Here is a 13,583-nt window from a genome sequence, read left to right as displayed (position 1 = left end):
CATGAGAAGATCGTAATATGACACTTGCTTGTTGGGGATCTGCTGGTGACGCAGGATAGGCCCGTCCAGAGAGGACCTGTCACTTACCGTAGTGATTCGGCAATGGCCGTGTTGCATGAATGCATCACTCCATGGCTCATGACCCCTCAGCTCTCGGCTCTCTCGAGTCTGCAAGTCCTTGAGCGAAATTACTTATTCTCCTGGTCTCGACGCCGGAGTGCGTCGACTTGTAACACTCACACGGATCACATTTTGCACCACCTAGCTCTAAGGATGTCTACTCTCAGGGTTGTGAAGAACCTGTCCGACGCGAAATTGGAGTATGTGAATTACCAATCGTGAGCACCCCAATATTAACCCGTACTGGTGTTTTATAGCATTGTCTTTGTCCATGGCGTGGAGACCAACCAAAAGTCCTGGACGACCGAGGACTCTGTCTTCTGGCCGGAAACGATTCTCCCTGGGCTGATCCCGAACGCACGCATCCTGGCGTTCGAGTCCGAGGACATCACTGTGAATAACCTCTGGAACACGGAAGATATGGTCACGGAAGTTGGCGACGCGCTGATTGGTGAACTGGTGGACGTTCGTAGTGGCGATCTGGTTCGTATCTCGATCATGTTTCGAACCCATCGACTCCTTGGTGCCTCGCTCGACATGCTGACCGCTCATTCTCCGCCCCCAGGCAAAGCGACCTATCATTTTTGTGGCCCACTGCCTTGGTGGCTTGATCTGCGAATGTGTACGGCCCTCCATACATCTATCTGTTGAGAAGGATATTAACCCGCGTCGCCGTCCATCTAGGCTATTGACCGCGCCGCCAATAGCGACGAAGCCAAGCCGATTGCCGATAGCGCCGTGGGTCTCCTTCTCTTTGGCACCCCCCATTATGTTCCGGACAACCTGAGCGAAGCGGCCAAATATTTCAAATTGGCTCAGCTGGAGGTCCCCAGCAGTGCCGACCTGCACGCCAAGTCTCAGCATCTTCTCCGCGTTCCTCAAGCCTTCGCCCAGTTCAAGCAGGCCGCGTCGGTGAAATTGGCCTGTTTCTATGAGGGAGCTCCGACCAAGGTCAACGACGAAGAATTCAAGATTGTGGAACCGGCCGTCGCCCAGTTCCCTGACGGTACGCAGAACAACCGACTGGGATACAACCATCACGGCATGAGTTGCTTCAAGAATGATCAGGACAAGGAATTCAAAAAGATCTTGCGCGTGCTGAAGAGCTGGGTGGAGAGTCTCCCTGAACCGGAGGAGAAGGGCACTGTGAACAACATCTCGAACGCCTCGTTCGCTGGATCTACCAACTCTGGCCTCCAGCTGGGACAGAACGCGGGATCTCTGAACGGGTTCCGGTTCGGATAGGACTGAGGACAGAAACTTGCTGCCAATCCGCTGCCCTAGACCAACATCCGAAGAACCTGTGAGGAAGGGCAGCATCAATCACCTAGCCTAGTCACTAGCGTCGAAAGATTGTCACTTTGCATTAGTCTACAGTAGGCTGTGTGATCCAGATCGAGTTCCACCCAGGTGCTACTCGAGAATTTGTAGGAGCTGCAGGAGCTGCAGGAGGTTTTCTGCCGGCGGATTGTGTGGTTGCATCGAATCTCCGGCCCTAAGAGCGGGGTTATGCAAGAAAGGCATGACGTGGCCGTCATCAAGGCAGGTCAAAGTCGCCTGCGTGAAGCCACCGTGTGCCTGTCTCTTGGCCGCAGGGAGTGGCGATGTGATGGAGAGCTGAGAAGGGCCGGTGCGGGATGCAACGTTAAAGTCACGTCGCGATTCTCCTTTTCAGCCGTAGCGACGATCAATTCGACTCGGTGTGCTTCGTCTACGCGAGAGAACTACCCCCGTACACGAGTAATCCGGCGAATTGGGCGGTCGGATCGTTGCTGTTTTACTTTCCGTAACTGCTTGTGTGATCTTTTATCTTGCAGAGTATCAAGCGTGCCATCTTGCAATTGCCCCCCCCCTCTTGATCTCTCGCTCCAATAATTCCTCGAATAGAATCAACCTCCCAACATGGCCTCGCCAGCCCCAAACGGCGGGTCTGATATTACCCAACTATGGCAAGCTGCAATCCAGGATTACGAGAAGGCAACCGGCAAAAGCCTTCAGTTGGGACCATTCAGGGACATGGAGGAGGCCATGGCTGGGACGGAAAGCCTATCCAAGAACTTCACCGCGTTCCGCAGCGACCAGTCGAAGGTGGTCAAGGTGAGGACCGCATTCAAAAACAACATGGTCCTGATCCAAAGAGTCGTCAACACTGTCCAGGCGGTCGGCAATGCTGCATCTGTGAGAACTCCTCCAGGACCATATCGCGAACTCCACACTTACCTTCTCCAGGCCTTCCCGCCCGCGATGCCGGCGAGTTTGATATTTTCGGCTTTCGGGCAGGTCATGCAGTCCTTCTCGGATGTCTCTGCTGATTACGACAAAATTATGGGATTCTTCGAGTTCACGCATCGGTTTTTCGATCGGCTTTCAATCATCGACCAGAGGATGCCAGATGTGCCTCCGTTTCAAAGATGTGTCAGCCGGGTCTTCTCGAGTATCCTCCGGATTTGTGCTATCGCCCAGAAATATAGCCGAGAGCGACGATTCAGTAAGCTTCTCCTGAATTCCTGGCGTTTCTTTCGTGGGTACGTCACTCACGCTCTCAACCAGAGAAATGGTTTGATAGTCTCTTGAACGGCACGGATGGAGAGCTCGCCGGAGCCAGTGCCGAGCTGGAGAGCGCCATTAACGAGATGAGCCAAGCCGTCGGTCTCGCGACTCTGAAGACGCTCGACATCATGAATGACGTTGTCCAAAGCATGAGCGGCAATGTTGAGTTTCTGGTGTCCAATGCCAGCCTCGTTGATGAAAGAACGGCAGCGATCCAATCCAACACGAATACCATCCTGGAACAGAACCGGGAAGTGGCATCCAGACAGGACAAGATGACAGACATGCAGCGGGAGATGTTCGAAAAGCTGAGTGAACAATCTCGCCTGCTCAACCAGACAGTGGGGTACTTTGAATCCGTCCAAATCGGAGATAGTTTTGGCAAACGCTTTCATACGAGCCTTTTAAAGGTGGACGTGATCAAGCTACGCCTGACCCGTTGGGGACAGTCAGTTGGCCTTGCAAACCTGGCCCACGTCCAATCTTTGCGCGAGACAAAGCTTGCCGCTGAAGACATTCCGAAAGTCCAGGACCTCCTCAGTGAGATCCTGGACTTGATCTCGGACGCCGAGAAGCTTTCACATCGGTTCAAGAAGAAGAACCCCGCGGCGTTAACCATGGACCCCGGGAAGGAGCTCGATGAGGTCTCTGCATCACTGCACCAGCAGATGCAAGATCTCGCGAAGAAACGACAGGGCAACTCAGTAACTGACGACTCGCGGGAGACTCTGACCATCTACCAAGAGAAAGATTTTTCCAGACTGATTGAAGACACCAGTTCGTTGGTCAACGACTTGATCGATCTCTTCCCCGCGGTGAAAGAGGATCAACGCAAGATCTGTGAACAAGAAGTCTCGCAGATGGGAAAGATCAAAAACGGTCTTCCGCTGCTAAAAGAGGTCGCTGCTGGGCAGGATGACTTGCTCAGTGAAACAGTAGTCAAAGTCATCCAGTCAACTACAACCTACAACAACAGTGTCGTCTTCCAAGGCACCAACTCGGGCTTCCAAATTGGCAACAACAGCGGAAGGATTAGCAATGTGCGGTTTAACGGATAGTTCTTCTAGCCCGGGAAATATGGGAATAGATCCAGCAATCATATTCCAAGAGAACAAGAACGTTAAATGTGGAAGTTTCTAAAGCGTAGTTTGTAAGACCCTGACCCGGTCAAGTGTATGGATATGCCGGTATAGAGCCTCATCCGGTGCATCATGCACGCGTAAGTTAGCATGTTTTCTGGGTTTCCACTCGATAGTAAAGGTATTTCATAAAGAGGGTGTTCTTGGGATAATTTAGTCGGCTTCATCTGCTTTCCAGCCGCCAATTTTATATGCCTTCTGCAGGAGACCACCTATTAATACTAATAAAACCATTATGTTCGATGCTGAGAGATAAAATAAGAGCGCTATGAATTTAAAACTATAGTTTATTAAATAGTTAACTCTCTAAGAGTAGTTTCATTTTAATATTATTCCTAACTCATTACTACTTTTACTATTATTTTAATTACTAACTAGTTATAAGTAAAGGATACTACTAGAGAATCAAAACTAGAACATGATAATACCATAATATTACTCTAAGTCTTTAGGCTAGGTTCATTCTTCAAAAGCACAGGTATACCAACAAAATCAGCTCGATTCCATCTACATATATAACATCAACAATCTGCCATCTTTTGAACACTCATATAAATCACGAAATCGATATCAAATAATATATTAATGAAAGAAAGAAAAAGAAAGCAATGACAGATGAGTTACTTCCTCCAACATCATCACCGCAATCAGGTCAAGTCAAGTTTAGTAGACAATGCCCATCATGGCGGCGATACCAACACCCCACCAGAAGCTGACGGCCTTGGCCGAGGCAGCGTCGTTGGACAGGGGAATGGTGGACGAAGGAGTAGGCGCGGCGGTAGAGCTACCGGCGTGAGTCTTCACCCAGGTGGAGGAGGGTCCCCAGGGGTTGGGGATGGTGGTCACGGCACCGCCGTTGTTGCCGCCGGGGGACACGCCGGTGGGGGCAGGTCCGGGGATCAGGCCGACGGTGGTCTGGTGGCCGGAGGTGGCGGTGCTGAAGGCAACCTGGGGCACGGTCACGGTGTAGGTGGAGTAGGTGATCGTGGTGGCCGAGACGGGGACGGGAGGAGCAGGGGCAGCAGGGGCGGTGGTCTCAGGGGAGGTCACGCCGCCGGTGGGCTTGGGAGCCTGGGTGACGGGGGAGACGCCAGTGGTGCTGGGGACGCCGGCCGAGGGCACCAGGGTGATGGTGGACGGGATGGCGGTCACGATACCGGGGTTCTGGGGCACGTAGGCGGCACAGATACCGGTGAAGTAGGACAGAGCGGCCTGGACCTCATCGTCGGAGGCACCCCACGCCTGCACACAGGAGATGACCTTGTCGGTGAACTCGGACGAAGGGCAGAAGCAGCCAGCCTCGCTGTTGGAGTCACACTTGGGCATCTTGGTGAGCCAGGTGTTGATACACTTGGGCACAACGTTGGGGCAAGGAGTGGAGGGCTCCTCGGGGGTCTCGGGGGTGGAAGGCACCGATCCGGTGGCGACGGGGGGCTGGCCGGTGGGAGCGACGCCAGTGGGGACGATGACGCTGGCGGAGGTGGTCGTCAGGGTAGAGACGGTGGTGCGAACGTGGGTGGTGGTCTTGTCACCCTCAGTCACAGTCTCGGTGACGGGGCAAGTGGTCACGGTCTCGTAGGTGACGATGGTGGTGACGGCAGGGCCAGTGGTGATGGCAGGACCGGCAGGGCCAGTAGTGACGGCAGGGCCAGCAGGGGTGGTGACGGGGGCAACACCAGTCGGGGTGATGACGCTGGCCGAGCTGGTGGTCAGGGTCGAGACAGTGGTGCGAACGTGGGTGGTGGTCTTGTCACCGTCGGTGACGGTCTCGGTCACGGGGCAGGTGGTCACGGTCTCGTAGGTCACGATGGTGGTGACAGCAGGGCCGGCAGGAGTAGTGACGGGAGCAACGTCGGTGGGGTTAGGGCCAGTGGGAGGGGCCACGGGGGTGCTCTCGGCACACTTGGGGCAGTAGGTGGCGGTCGAGGTCTGGGTGACGGTCGACACGGTCTCGCGGACGTGGGTGGTGGTCTTGCCGCCCTCGGTGGCAGTCTCAGTGACGGGGCAGGTGGTCACGGTCTCGTAGGTCATGACAGTGGTGGTGTAGTCCGAGGGAGCCGGGGTGAAGGCCGACGAGGAACCGGAACCGATAGGACCAACCGAGGTGGGCACCGTCGGGGGAGCGGTGGCGCTGGCAGTGCACTTGGTGCAGATGGTCGAGGTCGAGGTCAGCGTGACGGTGGAGACGGTCTCGTAGACGGAGGTGGTGGTCTTGCCGCCCTCGGTGGCAGTCTCGGTGACGGGGCAGGTGGTGACGGTCTCGTAGGTGACGACGGTGGTGGTGACATCCTCGTCATCGGTGGGAGAAGGACCAGTCACGGCAGGAGAGGTGATGGCAGGGCCCGAGGGACCGGTCGAGCCGCCGCCGGGGGAGACGCCAGTCGGGGTCGGGACACCGCCGTTCTCACCACCAGTCTCAGTGACGGGGCACACGGTGGTGGACACGGCGATGGTGGAGGTGACGACCTTGGTCGAGTCGGCCGGGCAGTTGGTCACGGTAGGAGCACAGCTGGTGATGGTGATCTCACTGGTAGCATACACAGTGGAGGTGGTCATTCTCACGGGGGTGCTGGGAGCCGGGCTGGTGACGGCGCCAACGTCAGTGGTGGAGTGGCCGGGGATGACGGGCACGGAGGAGCTGTGGCCAAAGCCACCGGTGGTCTGCTGGGAGGGAGGGGTGGCAGTGAAGCTGGGGAGCTCGATGGAGTTGGAGTGGTCGGGGTTCTTGGTGCCGGGGGTACAGTCGAAGTCGATGGTGTGGATACCCAGGTCGCACTCATCATCCTCGTGGTCCTCGGGCAGCTGGAAGTGAACGGAGGTGGCACCACCGCACTGCTCGTTGCGGACATCGGTACCCTCAGGCGAGCAGGAGGCGACCTGCTTGCAAGAGGAGCCATCGGGCATGCCGTAGACGAGGTGGACGTCGGCCTTCTTGGAGGTAGCCAGACGCAAAGAACCGACGGAGAAAGCCTTGTTGGAGTTGAAGCGGAGGCCAGAGTTGGATCCCTTGCCAACCTTACCCTCAATGCATTTGCCCTAAACCGAGTCAATTAGCTGATGTCGTTGGATGGTAGATCAAACTTGAGGGGTAGACTCACTCCGAAGCCACCAGACACGGCGCCGCTGAACTTGTGCTTCATGGCGAAACCAGAGAAGTCCATGCCGCCGTAGTTGTTGAAGTCACCCTCGCCGAGGCCACCCCAGTTGAAACCAGTGTGCTGCTCCTCGGAACAGTCATTGTCACTGTTCTCGGGGCTGGGATAGCAGGTATCAGTGCCCCACCACTGTCAGAGTCATGTCAGCAAGATATACGAGGGTACTCGGGGGGCCAAATAGAGGGAAACATACCAACCCACGGGGGTGGGCAGTGGCCATGGCGGCCAGGGAAAAGAGAGTAACAGAAGTCGAGAACTTCATGATGACAGGAATAGATCAAGAAACCTGAAAAGAATGATATAGAGAAAGAATAGTTCCGATGGGAGTAGTAGTAGTTAGGACGAAACACAAATTAAGATATTATTATCGGAGACCAGCGACAACAATACAAGATGGGCGATGAAAGAGTGATCCCCAAATAGAACGAATGGTCTTAGCCTTTCCCGGTCAAAGAAAGACAAGAAACGCAACTCAACGACAGAAAATTATAAAGAAAGAAACACAACACTGAAGAGAGAAAGGGAAAGAGAAACAGGAAGATGGCCCCATGGACGGAGGCAGCAGGACCCTTCTTATGGAAAGCATGGAGCCACCAGCCGCAGGGTTCCTGACGGGAAAGACGGGCGTCAACGAAGCCGGACCCCAAAGGGCACGGAAACCGTCCTGACAAGCATTAGTTGGAACTTGAATTCCAATCGAGCTAGTCAGACTGGAGGGAAAAGCAAAAGAGAAAAAAAGTAAGACAATCTGAGAAAGGCCGGCGAGGCATCCAGCGGGGATTGGTACGACGACCAGCGAAAGATCATGGCTGTTTCTCCAATGGCGGCCAGCCGGCTGTTCCGCTAGTGCAGGAACACCCTGACAAGAGATATGGGGCGCGAAAGGGCCGCCAATCAGACGGGGATGCGATGCTGGATGCTCGAGAGCTGCCCTGGGCTGGTGGCTGATGCGGTGGAGGAAACGAACACCAGCGGCGCCACCCAATGAGACGGTGGAAATTGAGCAGGATCGCGGTCTGGAAGGGTTAGGAACAGGGAAGTGGATTCCTGACGATTCGATGGATGACGGAGGGATTCAATCGGGGTGGGGGAGAAAAGTCGCTGGCCAGGGTGAATCAAGAACAATGATATTGCTACAGAGAGAAAAACAGTCGGGAGTCACGGGTGGACGGGACGCAGCGCTTGCAGAAAGTTTACCGGGGTTTGTTTGACCGTGACAATTGACACCTCACATCCTCTTCTTCTTCAGATCGAGCCCTACCTCTCTACCAAACTACCATGAGTCTATGACCAACGGACCAAGACACCCGAGTCAGAATAATCGGACACTCTGATAACATCCAACTAGTCCGTACCCTCTAGTCTACTATCTAGTGTCTAGCGACTAACTCCGGACCACGGTCACTGTCAATCTAACCAGATCCCAAGAACACCCCCCATCACACTAACCCTCTCCACTAAACCCCTCCCAGGTTAAGGCCGGACGACCAGACGAGGGAAAAGCATCCTGCAGGCGAAGAGGGGGGGCCAACCTGCAGCCAATAACCGGTAGCGTCCCGGTGGGCGTCTCGCTGAAACCCCGTCGGTGTCAGCCCATTGCTATTAATATCGTGGGTCGGGAGTTCTGGACTACCCGCCGGCGCCAGGTCCTGGGCTAGCCAGGGCACTAGATTTCTAGGCGCTAACAGTCAGTCAGGTCCTACTAAGTTACTCCTAGGGTACGGAGTTCTGCGCATAATCTCCCAGGGTTCGGATCCAATGGCGGCCCCTCGCTAAGCACCCGGTCTTTTGGGCTGACGATGATTGTCGCTGCTTATTGTCTGGTTGGAGTTCTTTCTTGCTATGATTTGTTAATGTCAGGGCTACCTACATGCAGAGCACATACAACATTGCTCAGTTAAGCAGACCACGAAAGGGACGAGGAAAAAGCATGGCTGCCTCTACGTTGTACCACCGTCCTGTCCTGTTTATTTCCCAATTCCCTCCCTCGGACAAATCAAATTAATTACCGACCGAGACATGGCAGACGCCGTCAAACGACCGATCAGACGACAGGCGGAGGAGTCGCTCGGCCTCGCCTCTTGGCGTGTCGCACGATATTCTCATTCCCCCCAAAGCGTTGCATCTGTGGCGGTGGTCCCTCCTTCCACTATCTCGGAGGTGTCCTGTCCTGAGGGACCTTCTCCGACTGTGGTCACCACTGGTCCGCTCTCCAAAGTGATCCACTTTGTTGGGCTGTCAATGTCACCGTGCCTTACTAGTTCCTGGTCCTCCTACCTAGCTAGGCTCCTACTCTGGTACCCGCAGTCCCTGACGGGGTGGTCAGTTCTCCCGCCGGTCTGACGGGAGCAAAAATCCCCCTCCGCTTCCCTCCCCGTCTTACATTTTGAGTTACTGATCATCCCTAACTTTTGAACTGTTTTTGCATTGGTTGGAGAGTGTTTGGGTTGGGGATTTAGTTCCGCCTGAGATGGGGGATCGTCACCACCTCGAAAGGGGGAAAAGAACAACATAAGAAACAAAAAAAAGAAAAAAGAAAAACACATACACAAAGGACAGGAATAGATCATCCAATCAAAGCCCCATTTCTCTCCCGTGAAGATTTGAAAATAAAATAAAATAAAGAAAAACATCTGAGGTATATCCCTTTCGGCCAATAAAAGAAACACGTGACAAAATCAAATCCGGTAAACAAAATATGCACACACATCCAAACTCCGATACAAAGTTTCGTCAGACTTTTTGCTCGTGGGGAGGGGGTCGGTCCCGGCCTTCGTGGCGGTCTTTGTGTGGTTTTTTCGGGAGAAAAGTGCAGGTGGTAAAAGGTTCTTTCCTCTGTAAGGTGGGAATAGTTTCCCCCTCAACCTGTTCAGATCACCATCTCTCTCCTTGCGTCGTCATCGGATCGGAAGTCTAGATCGATCCGTCTATGAGACAGTCTCTCTCGTTCGGCTACCCGATCATGCAGGTGTCAATCGCCCTCTAAGAACGTTCTATCTCGTCCACTCCAGACCCCCAGCGTCTTCAAGGGGGTGTATTAGGAGGGAGAGAGTGCATCAAGACCGACCGAGGGAGTGTGGGACAAGAAAAAGTGGAGAAACAGGAATCAATAATAGAAGCAAGGGAGAAAGATTAGGTTTAGAACGTGCCAGTAAGGATCCAAGACATCGTCATCATAAACACGGAGGGGGAGGAAGAAGAGAGGGGGGATGTATTGCATCAACCAGCAACGGATAATTGCATTATTCGGCCGCCTGCTACGAATGTGGTTTCTTTTCAGAGTCTTTCTTCAGAATGGGAGTTGACTGCGTCGATGCGCATCCATCAACTTGCGTCGTACCGCCTCGCCGCCGGTGCACCCGTTGGACTTGCGCTTCCGCGTAGGAGTGCGTTGGTCTGTATGTTTTGCATGCCGGAACACGCTGGCAGGTCGAGACGGCGAGTTGGCCGGCATAAACTCTCGATGTTGCGGTAACCGAAGCAGAGCCTGGTAGCGGTTGTGGTTGCGACGGAACGCCGTGACGATCCCTCGGTCTAGATGGTTCAAGAACCGCTCGGCGCTGCTGGCTTGTTGGCTTTCGCCACGGTTGGGGGTAGGGGGGCCGCTGGGGGCCACGGCCGAGGGCGCGGCCGTCGTCGTCGGCGAGGCCAAGGCCTCCTCGTCGAAGACCTTATCCATCTCCTCGTCCGACGACCCATCGCCGAAGTCAATAAAATCATTCACGTTCAGGCCGGTCTCCGGGTCCTCCTCGTCGTCGTCCTCGAACGAGCTATCAATAGCAAAGTCTCGGGACGGGTAGAAGGCTTCAGGAGGACCCATCACTTGGCCGCCAGGTGCCATATCGTTGCCCAGGGCGGTCATCATCAGATTAGCACTAGAAGCCAACATCGGGCTGAGGTCAGTGCGATTCGGAGACACCAACGCGTCCGTGTCGCTCTCGTCGACCAAGTGCATCGTGGTGGCCCGCGGGCTGTTGTTGGCCGTGCCACAGATGCTGTTGGAGGTCGACTCCAGCCAGTCGTGACGGGATGAGGCATACGCCGGAATGATCACGAGATGCTTGCCGGTGCAGTCCACCAGGGCAACGGGTTTGTTTGGATCCGCGACAAACGTTCCCATGATGGGACCGCGACGCCGCGACGTAGACTCCGTCTTTTCGTCCGCGGTCGGGGCCAGGGAAGCGGAAGAGTCCCGGCGGAGAATGGATCGCGGATGCGTGATCGTGGCCGGAGGAGGGAGGTCTTCATCTGTAGTTTCACCGTCATCGGCTTGAAAAGTGGGTCAGCATACAAAGTCCAAGAACTGGCAAGGCAATCATCCTGCATACTCTCGTAGCCGCTCGATTCGGACCCTTCCGAGCGGGCGTCGGATTCCACATGGTAGATGTTAGAATGACCGTAGTCTGACTCGGCGAACATTTCGTCCGATTGCCGGCGATGCCGCCGGTAGGGTTCGTTGTCGTTTTCAATCATACGACGCAGCTGGGGATCCAAGCTGTCCTGTTGCAGGAAATCACCCGGGATCTCATCGTCCGTGTGAGAATCGCTGTCGGAGGACGAGTCGGAGTCCTCTTCGAAATGCACCCGACGGGGCAACGGCGTCTCCACGGCGGTTTCGCTGGCCATATCGGTCTCGCCGAAGGTCTCCATGGCACCATACAGCTGTTCGTCGTCGAAGAACGACGCACCGGCCAGCAGCATGTGATCGTCAAAGACGTTGGAGCCGGTCCAGCTGTGAGCGTCTCCCGCACCGCCGGAGACGGCAGCATTCGGAGTGGACAGGATGCCGCCGAAATCATGCTCATCCTCCGACTCTACGATCATGAGCTCTTCTAGCTTCTCCACGTCCTGGTCTTCGTCGTCATCGCCGTCACTGATGTAGTCTACGGCGGCGTAGATGTCGTCGGAGCTGTCATACCCAATGTCATCGTCGCTCTGCCCGTCGTAACCGTCCATCCTCCTCTTCTTATTTCCTTTCGTGGTCTTGACCCCCGCCTTATGGGGTCTGTTGTCGCGACGACCATAAGACGGGGCCCGGGCAGCTGGTCGTTCGTCCTCGTCGTCAGCATCCTCCTCCGACCCGTTCGCTTCGTCGTCGCTCAGCTCTTCGATAGACGAGACGGACGACACACTGGACACGGACGCCGCCCTTCGCTTTCTATCCGCATTGAGCGACCCCAAGGAGACCGCCTTGTTTGATCGTCGCGGAGAATTTTGCACGAGGCTCGATAGAGGACTCGAGTTGTGGTTGTGGTGATCCTTGACGGCCCCCATCGGGGACCGCTTCGGGGACTGATTCGTTTGCGTCATTGTCGGATTATGACGACAACAACAATGGAATTGAGAAAGAGTGGGTAATCAAAAAAAAAAATTTGTCGGTAGATGATTGTCTTTATTTTTCTTCTTTCGCAGGACTTGACCAGTATTAACTGGAACAGTCTAATGGGTTGGGGTGGGACAAGGTTTGCTACCCGCCGGTATGCCGCAAGTATCTGCGTCAGAGATTCGGAAGTCGGGAGGTTTCTTTCAAAGTAGGTTATTCTTCGACCGTCAATTCGTAAATGGCGTAAACTGTTGATACAGATGTCGTGATCGTAGAGCGTGAGGGTATGGGTATGAGAGGGAAATCGTGGTTGGGAGAGAAGGTTTTTTTTTTTTTTTCTTCGGATCAGAGAGGGAGGGAGGGAGAGGGAAGCGGATGGTCAAGTTTTTCTTGGGATCGTCGAAAACGAAAACACCTCACCGTCCAAATATGGGACGTCAAAGTGCTTCTCCTATGATTGTAGTAAGGGGCAATTCCGACGCTTCAAAGAGTGCGTCAGAAGAGAGGAACAGATATCGTCAAGTTGAATTCGAAATACTCGGAGCTGCTGGACTGGGGAGCAGGCGAAGGCAGCCGTACTCCCCAGCGAGGGATTTACAGCTCAGCGAAGGCCATTTTGGCAGTGAATTCTTGACAAATATCTGATATGGAAAAAGATGAAGTAGTCCGAGAGGGGAAGATTATAAAAAGACGGCGATGAGGGACGGTAGAAGAATGAGGGGAGGGGGGAGAGATTGTTTAGAAGAAAGGGAAAAAGCAGAAGGGGAGACGAGCGGATCAGCGCAGTCTAGCGGCGTCACTCCGTCCAGCAGCCGCCCGTTACAGAACGAAACGGGCTGCGATTCGGGGGCGGCTCGATTTTTCCGGTCCGGGGTGGGGCAGGTGTTGCCCTCCTGGGGCTAGCCCCTGTCGTAATTGGTCAGGAACCATGATCAGATGCATTCCCATTGGTCGGGCTGCCTATTCACCGCCTCTTCTTTTTTTTTTTTCTTCTTTTTTTTCTCTTTTTTGCCTGCAGCCGTCGGGACCAATGAGAAGGGGCGAGTCTGCAAAGTCTTTGAATTGAGGCGATCGCAGGTCCCCGGTCCAGTCAGGAGTTACTTTACGGAGCACTGTAGTAGTTGACTCATGGATTGATTCAGAGTTCATACTTCAGTGTCAGTGTCTACAATCCAGAGGGGTGTACATACCACGGAGAGGGCACGTAGACCTACTCCTACATACATCGCTGTACCCTTCCTTACAGTAGTCCCGCTGTACGCATGGTTGGGTACCTTATCCTGCAGCTGGAGTCAA

At 54.5% G+C, this 13,583-nt stretch overlaps 4 protein-coding genes across 4 annotated transcripts; 2 read left to right on the top strand and 2 right to left on the bottom strand.

The window, feature by feature from the left end:
* Nucleotides 1-273: 273 nt before the first annotated feature.
* On the top strand, nt 274-1,365 carry KD926_003005 (WD domain; the record flags this gene model as incomplete). The annotated part of the gene is made up of 3 exons (XM_053097286.1): nt 274-320; nt 378-603; nt 805-1,365. The coding sequence occupies 3 exons, from the start codon at nt 274-276 to the stop codon at nt 1,363-1,365; spliced, it is 834 nt and encodes a 277-aa protein (XP_052958636.1).
* Nucleotides 1,366-2,022: 657 nt separating this feature from the next.
* On the top strand, nt 2,023-3,728 carry KD926_003004 (uncharacterized protein; the record flags this gene model as incomplete). Its single annotated transcript, XM_053097285.1, has 2 exons — nt 2,023-2,608; nt 2,671-3,728. 2 exons carry the CDS (start codon nt 2,023-2,025, stop codon nt 3,726-3,728), a joined length of 1,644 nt encoding a protein of 547 aa, XP_052958635.1.
* Nucleotides 3,729-4,472: 744 nt separating this feature from the next.
* On the bottom strand, nt 4,473-7,226 carry KD926_003003 (extracellular serine-threonine rich protein; the record flags this gene model as incomplete). Its single annotated transcript, XM_053097284.1, has 3 exons — nt 4,473-6,845; nt 6,908-7,093; nt 7,158-7,226. 3 exons carry the CDS (start codon nt 7,224-7,226, stop codon nt 4,473-4,475), a joined length of 2,628 nt encoding a protein of 875 aa, XP_052958634.1.
* Nucleotides 7,227-10,253: 3,027 nt separating this feature from the next.
* KD926_003002 (uncharacterized protein) lies at nt 10,254-12,274 on the bottom strand (the record flags this gene model as incomplete). Its single annotated transcript, XM_053097283.1, has 2 exons — nt 10,254-11,233; nt 11,293-12,274. 2 exons carry the CDS (start codon nt 12,272-12,274, stop codon nt 10,254-10,256), a joined length of 1,962 nt encoding a protein of 653 aa, XP_052958633.1.
* Nucleotides 12,275-13,583: the final 1,309 nt, after the last annotated feature.

Source organism: Aspergillus affinis, assembly GCF_023601865.1.
Source record: "Aspergillus affinis strain CMG 70 chromosome Unknown NODE_16_length_405296_cov_86_143545, whole genome shotgun sequence".
NCBI lineage: Eukaryota > Fungi > Ascomycota > Eurotiomycetes > Eurotiales > Aspergillaceae > Aspergillus > Aspergillus affinis.
The sequence above is the reverse complement of the archived record's forward strand: the minus strand, read 5'-3'. Positions and strand labels throughout refer to the sequence as shown.